This window comes from Gouania willdenowi, chromosome 21 (assembly GCF_900634775.1).
Source record: "Gouania willdenowi chromosome 21, fGouWil2.1, whole genome shotgun sequence".
In the NCBI taxonomy this organism is placed as follows: Eukaryota; Metazoa; Chordata; class Actinopteri; order Blenniiformes; family Gobiesocidae; genus Gouania; species Gouania willdenowi.
In genome coordinates this window covers 14,365,040-14,389,787 of record NC_041064.1, presented here as the reverse complement: position 1 = coordinate 14,389,787, position 24,748 = coordinate 14,365,040, and the positions used below count along the sequence as shown (strand labels likewise).

Genomic DNA, 24,748 nt, shown 5'->3' with positions numbered 1-24,748 from the left:
CCTGCCTGCTGTAACATAAGCTAAATATGTAGTCGATTAGAAATGCGCATTAAAGGAAATAACTTCTAATGTAGAATGGTTACAAATTTTTTTTTTTCCTTAGATGTGCATGGAAGTAATTTCTGAAAAAAGACGTTTCATTACACAAGGCGTGATGAAATCTATAGAAGTAAGGGGGAAAATGTTAAACGGCTGCTGCCGCGCTCTCTGCCTCACAGGGGTCGTAAGTACCTCACTGCTGCGCTTTCATTAAAGCTGAGAGCGGCTGAACACGTTCTCTGTAGGTAATATTACAGATACGCTCAGTAAAAATAGTCTTAATACATGTTGTGTACCAAAGGGTTGGAACATGGTGGTTGAGAAGCCAAATAATGGACGATAATGGCGCTCACCCAGTAACTAATAATAACTAAGAACAAAGACAATGCTGATACCCGCAAAATAGCAAGGTGAGCAAACAAAATGTAAATAATTCCAAAGTTTGAGCTAAAGTGCATCCAGCCTAGAAATTAAAAAAAATATGCCTTGATTATGGGCGGGGCTCCTGGAGCACTTCAGATACGCCCAGTTTATACAATAAAATATCCAAAGAATATTCTATGCTATGCTAACTTCATACTCAATACTCACTCTATTTTCAGCTCAATCCAATGGTACAGATTGCAGAGTGGACAGGTGCTAGTTCTTATAGAAGGGGTGGGGCCAACAATGGTGATTGGTGACATAAGGAGCCACTAAACCAGGGGTCACCAACCTTTCTGAAACCGTAAGCCACTTCATAGGTACTGTTGAGTCTGAAGGACACTTCTTAAATACTAAATGTTCACGGTTTAACCTAAAATAAAGGGTAAGATATTAAGGAAGGCTAGCAGTACTTTAAAAAGTAGGGAATGTTTACGTTTCAACATGCAACACTTTATTTCTCCTAATTTATGCAGTTTCATTTTCATTACATTTCATTTCACTAATCGTACATACAACATTTGTAAAATGTAACAATTATGTCATATTTTATATATAATATATATAACACACCACAAACCATACACTAAATCTGCAACACGTAAAAACATTTGCGCAATATTTCAGTTAGAATAAACATTTAAAGATGGTAATTTCAGACTAAAACTTTATCATGTGCAGCAGTACTAACTACTGTACATCTGTCATATTTATTTACCTTTTGTGAGTTTGAATCCTGGAAAGTAAATCAGATTTTAGTTTTAGCTTATAGGTGACTAGAGCTCCTGAGGGTCCCTCACATGGTCCATGCGGGCTACCTGGTGCCCGCAGGCATCGTATTGGTGACCCCTGCACTAAAACCTCACAAACCACCATTCTCAGCCAATAGCAAAACTCCATCATAATAGTCGGGTTTCAACCCGTAGAGGGCAATCACTCGTACATTTTTACAACCAAATATGTCCAATTTTAATACTTTCACTAAAATGTTTAGAGTTGGACAAGAATCAGTATTTGTTTTCAGCAGAAGAGTTACTCTTTAAATAGTGCATGAAAAATCTAGTCAAGAGTCTGTTTTTGTGCTAAAGCATTAATGGGTAGATTTTTAAACCTTATAACATGGTTTGTGTTCATGCTTTAAAGTGACAGAAATTGTAGGTTTTTTATGTGCCTCCTGACTCTTCCGTGAAACCCCAAAACAATAAACTACCGTCAATGTCCATGGTGTACCAATCTGGCACCAGTCGCTATAGGCTAGCCCCGAGGCTATTAACTTATATTGGTTCTGGGTCCATATAGGGCAAAGCTTGACCTCAAGTGGGTCAGAATCCGACCAGAAAAATCAATGAAGCTCAATTTCAACGGGATTTTATTTTTAGTTTGAAAAAGACTTCAGACTACACAACACATGGGCCAATACACACACTGGTAAGTTTCCTAGTGTTTGCCAAATCATTCCAAGTGACAAGTCTGATCATTACAGAGTAACCAAACCCAGAAACCACTTTATTCTGCTAAAAAAAAATGTATTCAGGTATGGAGTTGTTGTTGATTTATTCTTGTCCAACTCTTGATGTTTTCAATTTGTTGTAAAAAAATGTACTGGGATGAAATCTGGCTGTTACAATAGAATTTTGCTATTGGCTAAGAATGGTGGTTTGTTACATTTTGGTAGCTTCTTACGTCACAAACCACCACTGTTGGCCCTGCCCCTCCTATAGAAACTAGCACCTGGCACTTTGCAATCTGTGGCGAGTATTTGGATTTAGAAAATTGCGAATAATAGATCATTCTCTGGAGATTTTATAATATAGACTGGTTTTAAACAACGCATTTTTTGAATTTCCAGCCGAGACGACAAAACCTTAGCATTTACAGTAGTTACTCTTTAAGGAGTAAAAAAGGTCTGGCTTGTTTCCCATTAATTGCATTTTGTGTGGTCAAAATATCTTTTTTGAGCCCTATTTTGATAACTTTACCTGATTTACGAATCATCAGGTAGCGTCTTAATTTTCTGTTATATGTAATGCTGTAACCAAATGCTACAGAACTAAATGGTTTTGCACCTCAGTGATTCTGATCGTTTTAAACATCATTTTCAGCTAATTAGTCTAAATTTTTGTTATTCCATCTAGTGAGATCACTACCTCAGAATTTCCTGTATGGCCTTTTTAGTTTTAATATTAATGATAGCCTGCATGTTGAAACAGCCAGTAACATTCCACAATGACAATAGAGTGGTTTTGTATACTTTTAGTTGTGTGTGTGGAAGCTGGATGACAAATTTTGGGCTTGTGGTAGCATACAAAGCTCTCAGTGTCTATAACTCTGTGTTATGGGATGTGACACAAACTGTGGTTTCCACTGCCGCCCTGTGTACTTGCATCTCTCCTTTGAATCTATTATTAATTCAGCAAGCCTGCGAATACACGCCTCGTCTCCTCCTCTTTGCTGGGAAAGTTCTTTGAAAGAGCAAGATTAAAGGGAGCGCAATTAGACAGGAAGATTTCCACTATCAGCGTAATTGAAGCAGAACTGTCATGTTACAATGTCAAACTGGTCTCCAATTAAACGAGAACAGTTAGGACAGGAGGGAGTCACTTGCCAAGTGATGCTTTTCATGTTGGAATAACTTAAGTTCCTTTTAAAATCATTTTTTTTCAAGGACGTTTGTTCATGAAACCATTATTATTGTATTGTAACTGTATGGCTTTGAGGTTTAACCAGAGATGTGGAGGGAGATGAACGGCCACTTCAATTAAATTCAATTCACTTCAACTGTGTTTTTATAGTTCAGAATACAACAAAGTCATCTCAAAGCCCTTAACAATATAAAATTCATAGTACGAAAGAAAGAACCCAACAAGAGCCACATGAACAAGCATTTAGCGACAGTGGGAAGAAAAAACTCCCTCATTTTGCTTTTATAACAAGACGAAATCTCTGGTAGAACCAGGTTCAGAGGTGGCAGACATCTGCCTTGACTGGTTGGGGTTTAGTGAACAGAAGGACAATGAGAACAGGATAGAGGGATAGACCATCAGAGTGTTGAGACATGAACCATTGATCAGGAACTGCCAGCTCCAGCAGCAAGACACCTGAAACAGAAAAGAGAGCCCTCGGAGGGCGAGGAGAAGGCACAGACTGCAAGAAAAACATGATACACTATGATATTAAACGTCATGCAGCAATCCTCCATGCTGAAATGCTACCACTACAGACAAGGTGTCGTCTTGTACTGGGCACACGCAGTGATCTCGCGATCACTACAGAGGGGATGTTTGTCCGCTTTATTTATCGCAACTATACAGTGTACGCTTTAGTAAATAAGTAGGTTTTGAATGTAACGGTCTCTCGCAATGGTCTGAGGTGTTGACCATTTACGTGTAATGGTCTGTGATTGTGACCAAAACAACGAGACCATATCCGTTTTAGGTTATTGCTTTTAAACGGTATATGCTTTAGCAAATAAGTAGGTTTTGAGTTTACTTTTAAAGGTGGAGAGAGTAGCAGCCTCATGTACTAAGACTGGGAGCTGGTTCCAAAGGCGAGGAGCCTGGTAGCTAAACACTCCGCCTCCTGTTCTACTTCTAGACACGTTAGGAACTTCAAGAAGACCAGAAAACTGAGAGCGGAGAGTTTTACCCAGACGATAGGTCTTTAAGATATACAGGAGCTTGATCATGTAGCGCTTTGTATGTTAACGGGAGGATTTTAAACTCTAATCTAGATTTTACAGTGAAGGGAAGCCAGTAATTGAGAAATATGCTTTCTCCTTCTAGCTTCAGCATTCTGAATTAACAGGAGAGTTTTCAGTGAGTTACTATGACATCCTGACATTAGGGAGTTACAATAATCTAATCTAGATGTAACAAATGCATGGATTAGATTTTCAGCATCACTCTGGGCGAAGATATTCCTGATTTTAGAGATATTACAGAGATGGAAGAAGGCTGTCCTTGTGAGAGTTAAAGATTAAGTCAGTATCAATGATAATGCCTAAGGTTTTTCACTGTGGTGCTGGGTGACAGAGTAACACCATCCAGAGACACTATTTGCTCTGATAATTTATCTCTGAGGTGTTTTGGACCAAATAAAATCACTTCGGTTTTATCCTGGTTAAAAAGGAGAAAGATCAGATCTCAGATCATTCACACCCATTCATAGACTGTATATAAATAATGAATGATGCAATTTTTTAGCCAAGTATCCTGGACTATAATTTGTAAATAAGTCCCATGCGTGGTAAAGTTGTTTTTCGGTGTGTTAGGTTGGTGTTTGTTGGAAGGTTGCATGGTTTTCATGACTAGAATACTACATGCACTTCCTCAGACTTCATTCTACATACCATCAAACCATCCACATGAGCCATTTCTTATTGCTCTTTCCAAAGAAAATGATTACCTTTTTATATGATTGACAGTTAAAGATTAGCCATATAATTAACGTAAAACATGTGGAAATTTTTTTTTTTTTCATGTCAGATCATCGTTTAACATAATGTCCTCTGTAACAATGTCCTTGCTGCATGAAAAGTAAAGGTATTCATGAAATTATAAATGACCAGCAATCAATATGCTAAAGCCGTTTTTTCCCCACTTTTAAGTTCTGGCATAGTTTTAGGGAATTGCATTTATATGATGGATACGTGGGTTTACATTTATTTAAAGATTGTCAAATTAAGATCGGAGAACAGATATGAAAGTGCAAATGTGTATCTTAGGAATGTTATCTTGAAAAAAAAAACCAGGAGAACAGGAGAACAATCATAGAAAATCTATTAGCTAGAATACTGGAGAAGTAGCTGGCACTGATGGTAATATTAAAGAGATCTAATCTAAGAATAAATGAATTACAGACAAGTAAGACAAAAAATATTGCACAGAGGCTTACTTGAGAACCACTGAAAAATTAAAGGATATGGAGTGTGAAGACAAGACTAGTTTCATTCCATTTAAAAAAAAAACCTTTAACACTCCTTTTCATCATTTTTTTTTTTAAAGAAGCAATCATTCCACTCTTAGATTTGGGGACATTTTTTATTCATCCATTGTCGATACATTATAAAATAACAAGGACATTTGTTTTATTCCAAGGGCAATAATCTCCTTGTTGTATTTGTCATTTTCCTTGCTCACCATGTCAAGTGCTTCCTGTGCCAGACTCCTGACAAGTAAATGAAAGGTCCCGTCATACTGGTTTCTTCCCAGGTGACACTCACTGTCCCCATTCCGTCAGCATCAAAAAGCCGAACAACATGCAGAGATCCTCGAAATCGGTCCATTACGGGCTGCCAAGGGGAGTGCCGACAACATTAAGGAACGGTGTCAGTTACAAATAATGCATGTCTGCAGTCTCATTCCCTTCTTGTGAGAGAGAAACAGGACAACATATTGATGCACTACGGAGACCATGCTTGCAGAAAGTCCCACTCTTTTTTTTTTACAGAACAAGGATATTTGCTCAGCAGGGAGATGGTTAAGGCAGGAGCTTGCCATATAATCTCTTTCAAGCACCATAAAACAACTGCATGAACAACTAAAGCCGAACTACAGTATTGATGCGGCGAGCTCACTACCCTTGTGTGGCTGTATTTATTACCCTATATTGTGACTTTCTTTATTGTTGAGAGAGGCTGTCTAATATCACAGTTCATAAAGCAGACTGATAAAGGACAGTCATCATCAGCCTGCAACACCTCACCACTGCTAATATCAAACTATTCCAGGCAGGAGAAATTAAAGACCATGGAGGTTGAGGTCACTAAGTTCCCTTTAAGTAACTTTGGACCAGTGTTTCTAAAGCATGGATTAAGAATACTTTTTCAGATTCCATCCATCCATTTTCTGACCCGCTTGTTCCTTTTTTCAGGGTCGCGGGGTACTTCTTCAAGATAATTTAAGATTAAAGATTTAAAATCCCGGTGGCCCGGGTGAGATTTGAACCGGCAACCCTCCGATTACAAGCCCATCCAAAAATGCTTCAGAACATGCTTTAGTATTAGTGTGGTCACATGTTTAAATGATTAATTTGACACTAATAAAAAAGTTTTATGCAAGAATTTTAGAAATGTATCGAAATAATCTAATAATAAAAATATATCTATTTAATTTTTGATTTCTAATCCATTTTAGTTAAAAATACGAAAATGTTAGGTCAGTTATTTCATGCATTACACAGTTTTTGTGTCCTGAGATCCTGAGATTTTTAACTAATGGCCTAATAACATATATTTTTAGAATAAATAAACATCATATAATTTCATTATTATTATTATTATTATTATTATTAGAGATGGGCGATCTCTGCATTTGCTGTTTTAGGTTGACAATACATTTGGTTTAAACAAATAAGCATGTTTTATTGTATTATTAGGGGAAAATACTTAAGTTAAGGCAGTTTCTTTCTTTATTTCACTGATATTGATAAACAGATATGTGCTATTTAAGTTTTATCCATAACTGAAGTTATATTTAGCTTTCTTGCTTTGCACAGATGGTGTTTTATGTTGAATACACTCAGTGGGGCATCACATTAAAAGTAGGCCGATCGTGTTTATTCCATAGAGATCTATATAATGTGACCTAAAAAGAGGTGCGGGGGTATAGGTATATATTGGTATAGGTTCATATCAGAGACTTAGCATTAGACAATAGCGTTAAAAATATTGGAAAAAGCTAATATTACTCATTTTGGGCCTTTTAGTGGTGACACTCCCACCAGCCCCAAACCATATTTATTTGATTGTTATTGTTTCTTATTTAGAGTACACTTTTTTTGTGCTTGTTTTTGGGCAAACTGTGCGATTTGTGGCGTCAAACTAACATGCTTTTAACACCCAGCATTTTATTGTTCCCAGCCACCAAATTCCTATGATGTCCTCTGAGTATACTGTCTCATAAATACTAATATTTGGCATTTGTCAACCATTGTCTTGAGTGAATAAGATTGACAGAGATGAATATCAACCTGACAGCACATTTGCATTGTTGACCATTTTCTTAAAAAAAAAAAAAAAAAAGGTTGATAAAAGCCAACACAGGGCAGAAGCCTTTCCTTCCATTTGTGTGAACATCTTTAAATGTCATCTCCCAACTCTCAAGCTTCCCGTTTAATGTGAGACGCCATTAGGTTGTGAGGCATTTATGTGTTTTTAATGAGAGAGCTAAATTGCCTTCATACGCAGTGATTTTTGTGCAAATGAAAGCCTTGCAGACTATGAATGTCAAGCAGACGTCTAAATGTTCCCTGGCACGCTGTCGGTCACACACAGGAGCATTAGGATTCATAGTGAAGAGCCCTAGTGTTGATGAGAAGACATTTTAATGTAAGATAGAAATGTGTAAGACACTAAAAGATGGGACACACTTACACATTCATTCAGAAAAAATCTATAAGTTTTTGCCACAGTAAGGCTCAAGAAACATTTGCTCTTCAATATATTTTTGATCAAGAAGATCATTAGGTTGATGCTTGCTTTGATGCAAAGAAAAAGCCTCAACCTTTGCTTTTCTATTGAGTAAATTCAAGTGACTTCTACAATGGCACAATCCATAGACCATTGTGACCTTCTTGGTCATTTAATTCATTTCCAATCACTTCAGTTGCACCAAAAGCCTTATTTACAGAGCACCAAATATGAAACATTTATTACCTGACACTTACAATCACAAATAGAGAATTTACGCATGAGGAACCAAAAATTATTATTGAAAGGAACAATTTTAACTTTTAACGGGAAGAAACCTCCGGCAGAGTTGGTTGGGATTAGACCGAGAGGAAATATTGGAAGAGCAAGATAACAGTAATGATTTCACAAGCTTCCTACACAAGAAAAATACAACCTCATTAAGTCAAAACCAGCGGACAAAAAAGGGGGGGGGGTGAGCATAGAGGCCATGGTTTAAGCATTTGAATATTGACTTTTAGAAATTGTGAATAAAGAAGTTTGAAAAGTCGTATAACTACAGAAAAAGCCTAAACTTAAAAGTGGACAGAGCACTAGCCTTCTGTTCCTGAAAGACCGTATGGACGTGACCATACGAATCTAAAACGATGGCTGAAATGTCCCCACCAATATTAAGGTTGAAGGGAGACGAAGCCTTGGTCCATGATGTATCACCCTCCGAGAAAGCACAAATACGAAATACGATCAAGCGCTCAGATTGTATAAGAGCGCAGAGAAATATTGTTGGCAGTGGATATTCGTACGGTTGCCATATCAATATACCGACATTCTGTCCATACGCAGCGCCCCTCACTGGCCAGTTTAGGTCACATGACTAAGAATAAAGGGAACCCTAACCCAACACTAAAAATTGTTGCAATATAAAGTTATAACCTAACCCTAAGACGCTACGTACGTAAATTTTGGTAAACGTACCATTATCACCGGGGGTGTCAACCGTATGAATCAACACTTTCAATATTGGTCAAATGCGTGGAGAGCAGTGCGAGCGCGCACAGAGCAGTTTTAAAAGCCAGCCACGACACTGATTATTACGCACGATGTGTTGTTTTTACGTCCTCGATTTCAGCTTCTGTGCCCGGTCTATGCTCTGAGCGCCCTCACGTAATTAAGGAAGGTAAGTAACGCCAAAGAGGTGCTACTGATAGCGTCTGGTGCGACACACATTTGATTGTCGGGCAAGAAAAGAAAGGTGGAAGAAAACATCAAAAGATTTTTCATGAAACAAAGTGTAAGTCCCCTCCGCTAATGAATGCAAAACATTGCTTCCAACAGTTTTCTCACTCTCAGTGGCGATTGATTTGTTATTTTCTCAGGAGACAAAAAGAAGCGACCCAGGTGTCTGGGGGTTTTGTCCTCACCGATGTCAAAATCCAACCAACATCCTTGGTCAGGAGTTTATGTGTGAAATTAGGAGCTAACAAATCTTTAAAATATTATGAATCTTGATTTTAAGGCTTTATGTGCTAAAAAAAACAAGTCAACTCCTTTATATTCCTTGTAGGGTTTTTCTATGTACCAAAAAGGTGAACCAGGAGACAATATCGGGGAACTCTAGGTAAAGAAAGGGTAACGAAGGACAAGTAGGAGTGTTAGTCACTCAGGCAAGGTAGTAAAAGCAGACATCGTGAAGCATAGTATGACCCAAACACACCACATACAGAGGAAGACTGATAAATGAAATCAGCAGCGTGAATAATGTGACAACCTTTGGAAAAAAGGTTATGAATCCTAAGGGAATCTGAATGTGTGTAAGACATTGAGGAGAAATAGAGTGCAGAAAAGGGCAGAATTTAGATAAATTGAAGAACTGGAATAAAATGTAATAAAAGATCTTGTGCATCAAAATGCTTCATTGATGCATTGATAGAAGATGACAGGTCAAATGACATGTAAAAGATTAATTTATAGGGGTTCAGTATTTCTATTTTTCCATCTAATTACGACCACTATTCAAAGAAGTAATTTTTCAGTAAGTGCTCTTGGGTTTGTGAATCGTCATCATCTTCATCATGTTTTGTGATAGAAAGACATGGGTGTGAATCAACCACTGCACACGTTGATCTATTTGCTTTCCATGCATGGATTTTTTGAAACAGTGGCATCCCAAAAACAAAAAAACATGTATTTTTTTTTAGTATTTAAGTCTTCACACAAGCACACAGGACACCTCTGTAACGTAGCCTTGTAGGGAAAGGCCAACGTCTCTGGGTAAAGACTTTGTTTTAGCCTTGCCATCACTTTTTTGAGAGTTTTCTTGTTGTAGGTACTGTAGATGTTCCCACATAGACACACTGTGTTCTTGTGGAATATTGATGAAGAGGCCAACATGCAAAAGGTTGATGGTTAAGTATTTTCCACCTTCTAGAAAGGAGTCAAAATTAGCAGATTTAGTCTAACTCTCACGGTGCTCGCAATGCAAAGAAAACAAGAAGACATAGTCATCAACATCCCCCGCCAAAAAAAATGGAACAAGGGCAATAACTCCGGAAAAAAATAGTTGCACGCTTCTCATTTTCGAACTCCATCAAGGTATTGATACCCTGATGCCACACACCGAATATCCTATTTTAAACAGTTTCTGAGAAAAGCTGTCCCCTTTAGCTCGGACAGACAGACGCACGGACGGACGCACAGGCGGAGCTGAAACCCATATCTTTCTTCCACACTTTGTGGCAGGGGATAATAATCTGATTTCATAAGCCCAGCAATGCAAAGGGCCATTAAAATGCAAGTCAAATCAGCTCGACTGGGTCAAAAATAAATAAATAGATAAATAGAATCTGTTATCCATGTTTTCATGTGAACAAAGTCAGGTGCTACGTGTCACGTTGGATTGAAGCAGTAAAAGTCTGGCGATCCTATCGAAATTATGATAAAAATGATGACGAAAATAATTTGGCTTTATCTCTGGTCCAATGTGTAGCATTGTGTGATGTAGCTTCTGCACTGTAGGACAAGTCAATATAGGACGCAAAATGAGCTGCATTTGTTTTCACATTGATCCAACCTCATTTAGCAACACTTATATCTCCTAGCTCAATTTCATTCACCATAATGCCCTCCATTATTTCAAATTGCTCTAATTTTCTAAATGGTACGAGATAGTCAGAGATTAAAAAAAATATATATATATTTTTTTTATTATTATCCATTCTGTAAAGCTAGCTTTAGTTGATTGGGTTTAAAAAGATGCTACATAGTGAAGGGGATCTGTCAAGCTATAAGTCTGATTGGAGTAGACTAAAGCTGTTGTCAAATCAGGATTTCAAATGCTATCCATTAAAAAGCAAATATTTTCAAACTGTACCCATAAATAATTACTTACAAGTTTATCACTCATAGCTTGGAGCTTTATACTGAATACTCGTGCACTGGAGGATTAGTACCATCTTTAGATGTCATTATTCCTGAGATGTAAGAGTTATTCTGTGTGATATTCCTGATTTAGGGAAATCTATCTGGAGGCATTCTATCCTCTTTGGTCTCGCTCACTACTAACTTTACGCTGCTGAACAGCTTCAAAGCCCACTTGGAAGAAACAGCAGGGAGTATGTTTTATATTAAACAGCAAGTCGAAAGCATTAATCCCAGACGTCAAATGAAACAGTATAAATTGACAGTAAAGGGTGATTTGGAAGTTAACTGTACAGTATGTCCTCCTTAATTTGTAACAGAAAGTATGACATTGATGAGTGATGGTTTTTGTTTTACCACCAGCCTTCACAAAGACAAATAAAGCAGACATAAGTGAGAAGCGGTTGAAAAAGAGATGCTGCGCGGTGAATGACTTTCAGGTGTGTATATTTCACCAAAGTCAAAAAGGACAGTCGTTAAGAGGGAGTGGGTTGTTCTGAGCGAGTGCACACGAATGTACGGACACATGGCTCAGTGGGCGCCCTTTGAGATATTGTGTTTTTCTTCATGATTTATTGCAGCTCTTCTGTGATTGATTTCATGTCAATATTCAAAGTCGTTGTTTAATGAAGTCGAATATTGTGTAAAATTGAGAGAGTAACAAACTATTCTGAAGCTTATCTTTGTAGTTACTTTGTAAAGAAGAGAATTAGATAACATATACCAGTGTTTCTTGTGTCATCAGCGAGTCTAATTATCTTACTGTTGTTGGACGTTTCCTCTCGGCAGCTTTCTTCACCTCTCACAAAGATCTACCGTTTTGCTTTTTTTATTTTGTTTACACCACTCATTCTTAGGTTGTGAATTAGTTTTATCTGCTTCCTAACAGTATGTGATCCAGCTGGAAGTAGAATGTCCCTTTCAGCAGTCTGTAATCAGAGAAAGTGGGCTGAAAAAAATGTCATTGAAGCTAATTACAGGCATTTAAATGGCAGTTTTCCTTTGCGCTGACGTCGGCTGTGAATAAAATAGCACGTGTCGGCGGTTCCTTTATGTCTCATGGTTTATGTAAAAACATTTAGATAAAATCATGTGACTTTTGTCCACATTTTTTGCTTGCTAACAACTGGCTCATGGTGTGATTCCGTCCTGAGAAACCCCAAAGTAGTCAGTTTTCTGCCTTAGGTTGATATACTAAAAATTCTGCTTTATGCTAATGTTTTAATCCTAAAACAGAAATAAACAGCAGAGAGAATAAGACTTATTACATTTTTAATAAATTGTTCCAAAAAAATGAGGGTAATTGTGTTATTTCAGAAAACTAAAATACTACATTTAATAAAAATGATTAAAAATTAAATTGAAAATAAAAAGTCCTTTAATTCTTCTTCACGCTGACTCCTGCTCTTTTATGTGCATTGCTGCCACCTGTTGATCGGAGTTAGTAAGCATAAGGTTATTCATGAGAAAACACCCCTTTAAAGCTGATATCTGGAGTTTCTGAGAAATCTATGTTTATGTATGATTCTTTTGAAATGCGAAAAAATACCGAACTAGTCTTTTACTGTGATCTACTGCCAGTGGTCATTCATATACATTATTGTATATAAGTCCCTCCTTCATCCTATAGACCCCTATACAAATGGAAACGATCGCAGAGTGCGCACAGCCAATAGGCTTCCACTTCCTGTTTTTGAGTCTGTCAATCAAAGTGAATGTGGAACTGTGCACGGAAACAAGGCCGCGCGTCACAACAGCAAACAGGTAAATATGATTTTGGCTCTTACCTGACCCATAGACCTATATCAATGCGACCCGATGCAACTTTGTTGTTATGCTCGGCGATGCACGTGCAGAAAAGTAGAGGCATGGCTTCTGGTAGATTGGGTGAGGCAGTGCGAGGAAGTGAGGCTGTTTAGGGCGGGACATCGAGACGTTTCTCAGAAACTCCGGAGAGCAGCTTTAACATGATCAGGGATGAAACAAAATGTACATATTTATTTTTTTAAATTAAGCAGTTTTTGATGACAGTTAAAAAAATCTGTAATGTTTACGGAATGCAGACTACATCTCTATTTCTTAAAAATATCTCTGTAATAATGTCTTGAAAGCATGAAATTAGTAATCAGCGGATTGAATTGATATCAGGGCTCTTACTGGGCTGCGGCTGCAGATTGGGCATTAAAGGCATCCGTCAAACATATGGACACTTTCATGCTTGACTTCATTAAACTTCTTCCAAATCCATTAAAGATTTCTCGTTAAATTACGCTGCACTTAAGCATTCATGTCAGCAGCTGCTTCTCCCTCAGCTCATCTTCATTCATTGCCAACTTTTTTTTAATTATTTTTTTTACCAAATTCTCATTTAACTCTATTTAATGGCCACTGTTTAGCTTGAAGTTATCCCACCGTCAGCTGTAATATGCAATCATTGTGGGTCCACAATCAATCAATCTTTCCCATATTTTTTAAGTTCAACATAAAGAAAAGTGTCAAAACTCTAATAAGCGCATGAAAATCCACCTTACAGCCACAGATGTTCCCATTGGCTTTGATAGTGAGAGAGAAATGACTGTAGGGTGGTGGTGATGATAAGACAGATCAGAGGAAACATGATCTTGTCATCGTTGCCGTCCCCGATCAACAGCCATCTGTATCACTCAAGGAAAGGCTCTGGAAGACAGCTCTGCATTCCCACTGATCCTGACGTATTTTGACACAAATGGTGCACGCCGCTGACCTTCAGGCTGCAGAGTCCTCTTTAAAATGAGAATAAACCTGCAAACTCCAGAAGCAAAGTGTGGCACGCAGCTGTAGCCACTAGAGGAGTCATTACAGTTTCCCGCCTGAATCTGAGTGTGTAAAGCAGACATAGGCAACTAGCAGCCCGGGGGGCAACTTGATGCCCTCGGTCTTTTTCTGTGCAGCTCCCAAGACAAATCCACCAAATATTGTAATTCAGGAAATTGGAAGTAATATGAATCCCAACAAAATACACAAAATAACTCCAAAAACACACAAAACATCATCAAAATATACAGAAAGTCAACAAAAATACACAAAATGAAAACAACAAAAACACAAAAAAGATTCCAAAAATCCACCACAAAAAAGACTAATACTCACAAAAGGACATCAGACACACAAAACAACCACCTGAACTCACAAAACAATCACATTACACAAAATGACAGAAAAAATACCCAAAATCACAAAAATACTGAAAATATTGATTGACACTGATTGACAATAAACAAAATGCAAATATAACACACAATAAATAGCAAAAACCCATATTATGGCTCATAGAATACACAAAAGATAAATACACAAAATGACTCCAAAAACACAAAAAATGACTCAGAAAAACCAAAAAGCATGAATGTTGATAATGTGACCCTCGGATCAGACGGTCACATTTTTGTGGCCCCGCTCTGATAACAGTTGCTCATCCCTGGTGTAAAGGTTGCTGCTAAGACGACTTAAGGCTGTTTTTGCCTTAAAAAAAAAAAAAACTCAGATTTTCGATATATTTTATTTCAATGCACTTAAAATGACTGCAGACATCAGCTGTATTGTCAAAAGTACAACTTTATTGCTGTGATTGTCCTCAAGAGTTAAAATGCATAGAACAATCCCAAAATAAAAAGTAAATGAGGCTTTGTCAATTTCAAGCTTTAATCCAGGTTTAAGCAAAAGTGCAACAGCAACTTCACAGTAGCTTAATTTTTTTTTTATTAAGAAATCATATTTTATAACATATAACATTACAATTAAAAAGATAATAAAGTCTTCCCTTAGCATCTCAGCATAGTGCGAATAAAAAATTAAACATGCCTGTGGCACACACATATACCCTACACAAAGAGTAAAACAAATGTAAACAAAGAGAAGGCTGGCTCTCATTGCACTATGGTAACACACAAGGATGGAATGCGAAAAAGTCCGAAAAAACTGTGGTGCCATAAAAATAAAAAAATAGTAATTTAAAAACTTGGATTTGCTAAATAAAAATCGTTTTATCTGCAAATTCGATTTTTTTTTTTTTTTTTTTTTTTTGCCCAGCCCTAGGTTAAATACATGGTGAAGCTCAGGAAAGATTTGGGCTTTTCAAGATACCATAAAAGTCATCAAGCTATCCAAAGTTGGAAAAAATAGCCAAGCATCTACTGCAAACATGCTTGGGTCAGAACCTAGTTTGCGTTTACTATGAACACTTTCACTGAATACTTCCAAGAACCCAACATTCACATCGAATCTACCCTGAAGAACAAACAGAGGTGATTGCAGCTTTTCTTTTATCTTTCAACTCCCAGGCGAGAATGTGTAGTTTTTTTTCTAATGCTCAAAGAAGCGCAGCAGCAGCAGCACTGACAGCATCTTTGGAGTCCGGGTGAAATCTCAGCAACCACACTCTCCACTTTACCTGCCCAGACGCCTCTCTAGAGATGGTACCATCATCAAATATTCACGGGACATCATCTTAAAAGAGGTTTACCTCAACCAACACCTGTCCAATCTTTGTTTTCTGTCACAATGGTGCTATGACGAGCCACAGGTTTGACAGAGTGCACATCCTCAGAGGTTAGAAAGGGCAATTTTAACCTTCCTTTGGTTACTCGAGCGGTGACTCTGAAGCCACGTATTCACTGCATGATTTACATCAGAGTTTTTAAAAATCCATGTCATTTCTCTGAGTCCAGTGATTAGAATTCCCATACTTGAAGCACAATCTTGTAGAGTTCTCCAATTACTCAAAATATGTAACAAAATTAATGCATTTTCAAGGGAATATCCTGCAGAGATGGATATTTGACATTTATTGCTTGGACATTGTCGCTGCCTTTCATAGTAAAGCATATGATTCATAGGTAGAAGTGAAAATTAATGGACAATAGACCCTTCAATGGCTCATGTCACGAGTGACGACATGACAGTGGAGGCTAGTAATGTTACAGCTTTGTTGTGTTTGGGTGCCAGAATAGGAGGAATAAAGTTAGTAGTGAACGTAAATTAAAGTTTTATAGGATTCCAGAGGACACTTGTGCTCAGAAAATAAACAAAGACAATTGTGGTTTTGCCTCCAGGCTAAGCCCTGCCCATCAAAATACTGTATGTCACAGTGTTTACAAACAATTAAAGGGTCTAAATAATGCTAGATATGCTTTTTTTCCGTTGCCCAAAATCCGTGGCCCACTTCAGATAACACTACTCTGTTCTTAGCCCACGAGAGAAAAAGAAGTCTGACATCCCTGCCCATAAGAGTAGCAGTTCAGTGGGTGATTTTGGTGCAAAATTTAGCAAAATGTGCATGTTAAGTGGTTTCTTTCTACAACCAACTTTTGAGTACCCCACACACTTACACACACACACACTCGTGCTTCCTCACAATCACACATTAAAGGTGACTAAGCTCCCTTGTAAGATGCTCGATCCACTGGGAGCAACTGTGGACTTAATATCCTTCCCCGTGACATCTTTTCAAATAGACGGCTAGTGTCATGGATTTAACAACAACAGCAGCACAAGCAGACGACAATCTGCTGATGCTGACCTTTTAGGGGTTTAGTCGAGTCAGATATACTCTTTGACTTTATAACCATCATGAATGGTGCACCTCGACTCCCAATTATCGCCTGTGTTGGCAGGTAGAATCTGTAAAAGTAATACGATTCTCGCTCCCTCTTGTACATTCCTGACTCTGTATAGGAAGGGCTACATTTCTAGAATACAGAAACTAACTGTAATAACCTCGTAAGTAATTTCAACCTTACAGATAAGAGTCACCATCTATCAGCACAACGCAGCTCTGTCCTATGGCTGCTGATGCAATCTCGGCTCGCCAACTGTGTTTATAGCAGCTCTAAACAGTTGTGTTGTTTTTAAAAGCAGCACTTTATGATTTTTTTCTGTGATGTAGTCTTAATTTTGTTTCGCCGTAGTTTTTGTCTACCACTTCATTTTTTAAGTGACAATAACGAGACTATGACTGAAAAAAAAAATAGACAATACATGTGAACGAAAACTACATCAACATATTTAGATTTTTGTTAGCTAATAAAAAGGAAACTATAACGTTCACACGGGACAAAACTACGTTTCTTTTTTTTTGGAAGGTGTCCAATCAGAACTACTGTTGTTGTGGAGAAGGCGGGACAAGTTGGTTAGTGATCCATTAGGAAGCTGATAGTGAGAAAGCTCATGTGGACATAAGCATTGATCACGTCAAATCTGTGTATTTACAAACATTGATACCATCCAATACCAGGTTGATCAATGGTATTTGAATCTTTCAAAAATAAAAATAAAACTCTTTTTTTTAGTTGACTATATTAATAACAGATTGTATTTTTTTCTTTTTGTTGACTAAAACTAGACAATAACTGAAACAGATATTTAGATTAGATTTAGCATCTCAATGCTGATTGGTCAATGGCATTGAGAATATTACTCGTTCGCTTCCTCTCATGCTGTCTCCTTCAACATGCCAGAAAGAAAACAAGTTTTGTTGATTATTCAAAACAATTTCATGTTAATTTAAAAATGCTGCTTAATCGAAGAAACATCGTTTTTAATCCAATCCGAAATATATCTTAAATGGGCACTAAGTTGGTATTTTTTAATATCTGGTAGGTCCAGACCACCCATAGCACTTCGCAATTGCAACACTGAGAATCTGATCCGGGGTCTACGCCTCTCCCCAAATAAAGTAACTAAACCAACCATTCGGTTTCTTAATTGTTTTGTGATTAAATAACATGGGGATCATTTGAATTGGGTAGAACAGACGCGGAAGGACATTCATTTTCAAAAGTGAGATTCGGCCTAGCCATGATATAGGAAGATTAGTCCATCCTGTCTGATTTTGTCAAAGAGTGAGTTATAGTTTGCGTTAAACATCTGATTGAATTTTGGTGTGATGTATATACCTAAGTAAGTAAATCCTGTGGGGGATCACTTTAATGGGAACAGATTGGGGCTATCAGGCTGCTGTTGCAAATTACCCTGAGGCATCGCCTCGGATTTGGTCAAATTTATTTCATAACCAGAAAAGGTGGAAAACTGGTCAATAGTCAGAATTAAGTGAGGGACTGATAGAGAAAGGTTTTGCATAAATAATAAAACATCTCCGCCAGCGGTTCAATTGTTATAGCAAACAGAAGAGGAGACAGGGCAGCCCTGATTCTGTCTGCGTGACAATAATTAAGATTTATATTGTTAAACCTGATATTTATTTCAATAAACCAGGCTGTATTATTTTCTGTACAACTTGTTTTTCAGCATATTTGGAAATCAATAAGAGAATCGATAAAAAACCGGATCGATAAAGCATCGGAATTGCAAAATCCTTATCAATAAACATTCCTAGTAATCAGTGCACAGTCACTGCTTTAACATGTAAGAGTCTCCTTGGTCAGGATAGACAACTTTTTCCCACAGAAAAGATGTTTAGATGTTAGATGTTTCCCTCTTCCAACACACCTGATTCAAATGATCAACTCCTCATCCAGCTCTGCAGAAGCCTGATAACGATCATAATCATTTGAATCAGGTGTGTTGGAAGAGGGAAACATCTAAAACATGCTGGATAGTGGCCCTCGAGGACTGGAATTGGACACCCCTGGTATAGGGCAATCAATACATTGCAGTGGGAGCCTCGTAAGACCGGAAAAAAGTTTTTCTACAAATGCTTTTGACATTATAGCAGATATGTTTGCATTGGTATAGTCCAGGAATGGTTTCCAGATTCTATCAAAGACATTGGTTTTTGAGTGCAGGAGGCAGGTGAGAAAGTCCAAGTGTATATACATATTCTATTACAATCCTGTGCCATCCCACAACTGAGGGGGCTTTATTGGAAATCCAGTGGAGCAAAATATTTTTCCTGTCACAAAATGTCAGAACATTATAGTTTTTTCTGGTACACATCAGTCACGCGGCCACTGGGAAGACCCAGGAGGAGAGAGACCGAGTCAAGATCAAGCTTCATTTTCAGGACTTTCTGAATCTCAAATAAAACATAAATCCAAAATTTTTGTATTATAGCACAAGACCAGAAATACTGAGTAAGATCACCTATCTCTGTCTTACATTTAAGGCAAAACGGAGAGACATTATTTCTATATGTGGAGAGGCGGTTTGGAGCCATATATGCTCTGTGTAATATCTTAAGCTGTAACACTCTTGTTTCGGTTACATACTGATATCTTCTTTGCATTATCCCAAATATCCTCCCACGTTGCCTCAGTTATCACTGCACCTATCTCTCTCTCCCGGGTAGATCCCATTGCCCGAGCATCAACATTTGAGCAGAGCCTCAGACTATTGTAGAAGGCACTAATGAAGGCTTCATCATCAGTGAAAAGTACCTTTTTCTCCATTACTGCAACCGTCATATCAGTGAGCAAAGAGGTATCTTTCATAATAAAGTCTCAGATCTGGAAATACCGAAAGATCTCTTCTTGATATGTCATATTTTTCCACAACCTGATTAAAAGACATGAGGCCACCACCGTCAAAGAGATCCCTCAGGGTAGAAATTCCCTTAGCTGTCCATTGTTTGAAAGCTGTGTCCAAAATCCCTGGTAAAAAATCTGGATTGCCAGTGATTGGAGTAAAGACCGAGGTAAGTCCCGACCGCCCCTCCATGTGCTGCGTGATCCTCCATGCTCTAACAGTGTTAACTGTAACTGGGTTGCTGCAATGTAAAATACAATAACGGCATTAGCGCAAAGCATTTTTTTTAATTGCGGCTGAGCTAACGTGGGCTATTTTTCTTTAAAATTGGTACAATTTTAAAGCTTTCTATTATGTCATGCCATTGGAATTAGTCGCAAGGGTTAATTTTGATACCAGTAGATTTTAATAACAGTCGCAATCAAGTGCGTTTTCATAATAACGGTTTCACAGTTAACCCTGGGAAATATTAAAATATCGTTTGAGTTATTATTGTATTTGTGTGTCCATTAAAAAGGATGGCATGGTTTGTCTTCTTTAGCAGCGGTTCATCATAATGTAAATTAAAACTGTAAACGTTTTAAATGTAGATTTGAATGTTTTGTGTCGATTGTTACATAGAAATCATTCTCTGACCAAATTTTTTGTGTTATTAATCCGTGTAAATCCGTGTATCATTTTTCATTATGTAACAAAAACATGAAAAACGAAAAAAAAAAAATAATTATTTGATATTTGTTTCCAAAACCAAAATGAAAAAACGGAAAATGCTTTGTTTTTCGAATTCAAGCTCTTTTGCTTCGGTACAGAAAACAAAAACAAGCGCCTTTATTCTTTTTCTCCATTACCGATTGGCCAAAGTACGTGACCCAGAAGTGCACTCTCATCCGACGCTAACGGCTATGCTAACGGCAGTTCGGTATGAAAAGATCGCTGCTTCCAACTTTGAATCCGAAACGTGTCCTTTTCGCTTTAGCTGGTGTTGGGCACAGAACCTCCTCGCGGACATTTCGGAGGATTTAGAGACTCCTAAGTGTTGCAGAGCTAAAGATATCACAGAATGTGTAACGCTTCACTTCCGTTCTTTGGTGATTTAGTTTCAAAACCAAATGAAAAAAAATGGATTGTTTTTCTGTTTTATTAATTTAAAACCAGAAACAGGAAAACAGAAAAACCAAATTCCACAAAAATGATGTATTTCTGATTTGTTTTTAGATAATTAAAATACCAATGGCAACATATTGTTTTGTTTGTTTTGTCTTTTTTTAAAAGTACGGTTGATTCTAAATCTATACCGGAAAATATCTGGTTTTGAAAAAAAAAACCGAAGAATTATTGTTGTAGAATTAAAGCAACTTTTTCCAAATGAACCTAGTTCACTCACTGATGCTTAATGTTATAAACGTTTTTGTTTTGTTTTTCCAGACGCATGTTTCAATTTTCAAAAAAGACGTCAAACCTGAGGTGAGCTGCTGCACAACGTGCTGCAAGCAATATCACTGCCCCATTTGCCCCAAACTACAGTTATTTGAGGTATATAAATTGGAGAAGGACTTTGATGCCCATGTGAAAAATGCAATAGCATTTAAAGGTATGATTCACATGCACGCAGACAGCCTAATGTGTAAATGCACATCTGATATCAATGCTGATTAAAAAAAAAATGATCCTATTAGTTATACAAGTTATTTTTGTCCTTGTTCTATTTTTTGTCTGTAGTAATCATTTTATTTTGCTTCCATTTGTTTATCCTAGTCACTCCTTCTCCTTCCCAACCTGTACGTGAAAAATGTCCCTACACATATCCAAAAGAAACACACAACACCATCACCTTCAGGAGGAACCCGGTAGACTACGCTCCTCTCATCATCAATGGTGACCTGGTGGAGAAAGTCTCGTCCTTCAGGTTCCTGGGTGTTCACATCCAGGAGGAGCTCTCCTGGGCCACCATCAGAACCATCCTCTCTGACCCCTCCCACCCTGCTCCCCTCAGAAGAAGATACAGAATGGCAAACAGTTTGTATCCCTGGGCCATGAGAACCCTGAACAAAAAATAACCTTTTTCCTCCCATGACTCAAACAACATGTGCAATAATCCACATCAAAGTGCAATACGCTGAGACATATTTATTTATCTCCTAACTGGTCACTTTATATTTTTATATTGTGTGTATGGTAATGTATATAGTTTGCTGAGTAGTTTTTTTTAGTAGTATATATTTATGCATCTTTCCTTTTCCAGTATTTTATTAAAGTGTGTGTTTTATGTCATTCTTGGAGAGCACCTTAATGTTGTACATGTGTACAATGATAATAAAAGTTTTTTTCTCCGCTGTAGCTGATGCTTGTTTATGTGGAATTGTTGTTGTTTTTTTTTTTTCTTAATTTTGTTTTGAGCACTATGATGTGACTCTTTCTTTTAGTTGGCTTTTTATAAATAAAGTTGAATTGAAATTAAATTAAATAAAGACACAAAACAGATGTCTTCTTTATGTTTCATGGTGTAGTTGACCTGTAACTTCGAGATAAGGACTGGCTCTAAGGGCTGGGCTCGTGCCGCGGTTGGAGGAGCAACCGCCGCCGCTGCCCTCCTCTCCCCGCCACCGGAGGCGCGGCGCTTGGCCCTCCTCGCCGCGTTGGTGGCGCCTTCCCCCTCGCCGGCGATGTCGGCCAGGAAAAGCAGAGCGAAAGTCTGCAGTGTGCCTTTAATTACAAATAAAAGCATATGTGAAGAGTTTCTTTTGAAAATCTGTCATCTTCTTTAGTTAAATTAATGTTCTGGTTTGAAGTTTTAAAAATCTGGTCACCAAGTTGTATTTTGGTCAAAAGACTATGACTAAAACTAAATTAAAATTAACACTGCTGTGATGTTTTATTTTTTAATGAGTAAAACTTACTATTGTACTTTTTCTTGGCTGCAGGAACTTCTACTACATCACCATGCTGCGCGATCCAGTCTCCCGCTACCTGAGTGAGTGGAAACACGTGCAGCGAGGGGCCACGTGGAAGACCGCCCTTCATATGTGCGATGGCCGCTCTCCCACCCAGGATGAGCTTCCTACCTGCTACAGCGGAGATGACTGGTCTGGAGTAACCCTGACAGACTTCATGAACTGCCCATCAAACCTCGCTAACAACCGCCAGGTCCGTATGTTGGCCGATCTGAGTCTAGTGGGTTGCTACAACCTGACCTCCATCAACGAAAGTCAACGTAACCACATCCTGTTGAGCAGCGCCATGAGCAACCTTAAGAACATGGCTTTCTACGGTCTGACAGAGTTTCAACGCAAAACGCAGTATCTGTTTGAGCGGACGTTCAGCCTGCGCTTCATCGCCGCCTTCACGCAGATCAACAGCACACGAGCCGCAAACGTGGACCTTAGTGAGCTTGTGCGTAGACGGATTGAGGAGCTCAATTTCTTGGATGTGCAGTTGTACGAGTATGCAAAAGACCTGTTTCTCCAGCGTTTCCAGTTCACCCGCCAGAGGGAGCACCAGGAAGTGCGCTTGAAGAGACGTGAGGAGAAGCGGTGGTTGCGGGAGCAGAGAGATCAGGGTTGGCCGTTTACGCCGAGACACAGAGGAGGTGGAAGGAGGATTGGAACCGTGGGTGGAGATCTTAAGAAGGAAAGTGAACGCGTGTTGTCCACCACCACTGAGGACTACACCAGCCAAGTGGCTCGATGGTGAAACTTCAGTGACCTAAAGAGAGAAGATGAAATCACAGCAGTGAGACATTTGCTTGACTGTTTCTCTTTCAGTGTCTCTCCATTCATCCGCCGACTGCATTTATCACTTGTGTCAGCTTCCGTGTGATCCGAGTGTGACTCATCGTCCACATAAAATGCAGTTCCGTCTTGGAGTTCCCATCTGTGTCTTAAATCTTTAAATGCTGTTTGCATATTTTTTGGGTTGTTTAATAACTAGGTTTGTTATTTTTTATTCATTCAATAGGGTCGCAACAAAGAGTTGAGAAAAAAGAGAAAAAAAAAACAAAGATGCCACTGTTTTTTTTTACAATGAAATCCTCTTAATGGACATCATTGACGAGTAAAATAATGGAAATAACAAGTGGGCAGTTGCATGTCACACATCAATGATATGATTTAATCCAAGGAGAGTGATATAAGGCACAGAAGCAATGAAAATATTAATGATCACGACGACTCTTGATTAACACCAGGTTCAGGTTTCTTTCTTTTTTAATGCACGTAATTGGCCAAATCCTGCAAATTGTACTTATTGTCTTTTTCTGATACCTTTCATAAAAAAGAAGCCATTTCATTAGAGCAGGGGTTCTCAACCATGGGGTCGGGACCCCATTTAGGGTTGCGAGACACTGAGAGGGGGTTGCCAGATGCCCTCAAGAAACTAAGAGTATTTTTTATCAATTTGAGCCAATTTTTGCTTATTTTACCCTTTTTCTGCAACTACACCAAACTTGCCATATTTGAACCTATTTTCATCACTTTTTCTGCCATATTTTGCATATTTCATTCATTTTTGCTACATTATTTCCATTTCTGCCACTTCTCTATCAGATTCCAATGCCTTTTCTGCAAGACATTGTCAGCACTGAGAAACCCTTTCCACCACTTTTCCCACCTAATGCTGCATATGTTGACCCACTATTGTCACTTTTAAACTCTTTTCACCATATTTCATGCTTATTTTTGCCAATTTAACCACATTCACAATTTATCGTGCCCATTATTTGCCAGTTTAAACTAATTGTTCCTACTTTTCAGTTTTTTTCTGCCACTTTTGAGCCAATATTGACACTTGTTTGAACCCTTTTCACCACTTTGTCCGTCCAGTTTTGGCCACTCTAATTTGCAACTATTAACCAATTTTTGTGGATTTTAAAATCCCATTTCACCACCTTTTCCACCATTTTTTTTAATCGCTTTTAACCCATTTTATTTCTGATTAAAACAAGAATTTACATCTTTAAGATGACTATATACTATGGTGCAAATAATGATAAACTTCCTAGATAAC

General features: G+C 38.1%; 1 protein-coding gene across 1 annotated transcript in view; it reads left to right on the top strand.

The window, feature by feature from the left end:
• Positions 1–24,063, top strand: part of hs6st3b (heparan sulfate 6-O-sulfotransferase 3b) — a 78,227-nt gene extending 54,164 nt beyond the window's left edge. The window contains exon 2 of the mRNA XM_028436435.1: positions 22,669–24,063. Coding sequence (XP_028292236.1) covers positions 22,669–23,437 — 769 coding nt within the window. The 3' untranslated portion in view covers positions 23,438–24,063. The remainder of the gene's footprint in view (positions 1–22,668) is intronic.
• The last annotated feature ends 685 nt before the right edge of the window (positions 24,064–24,748 follow it).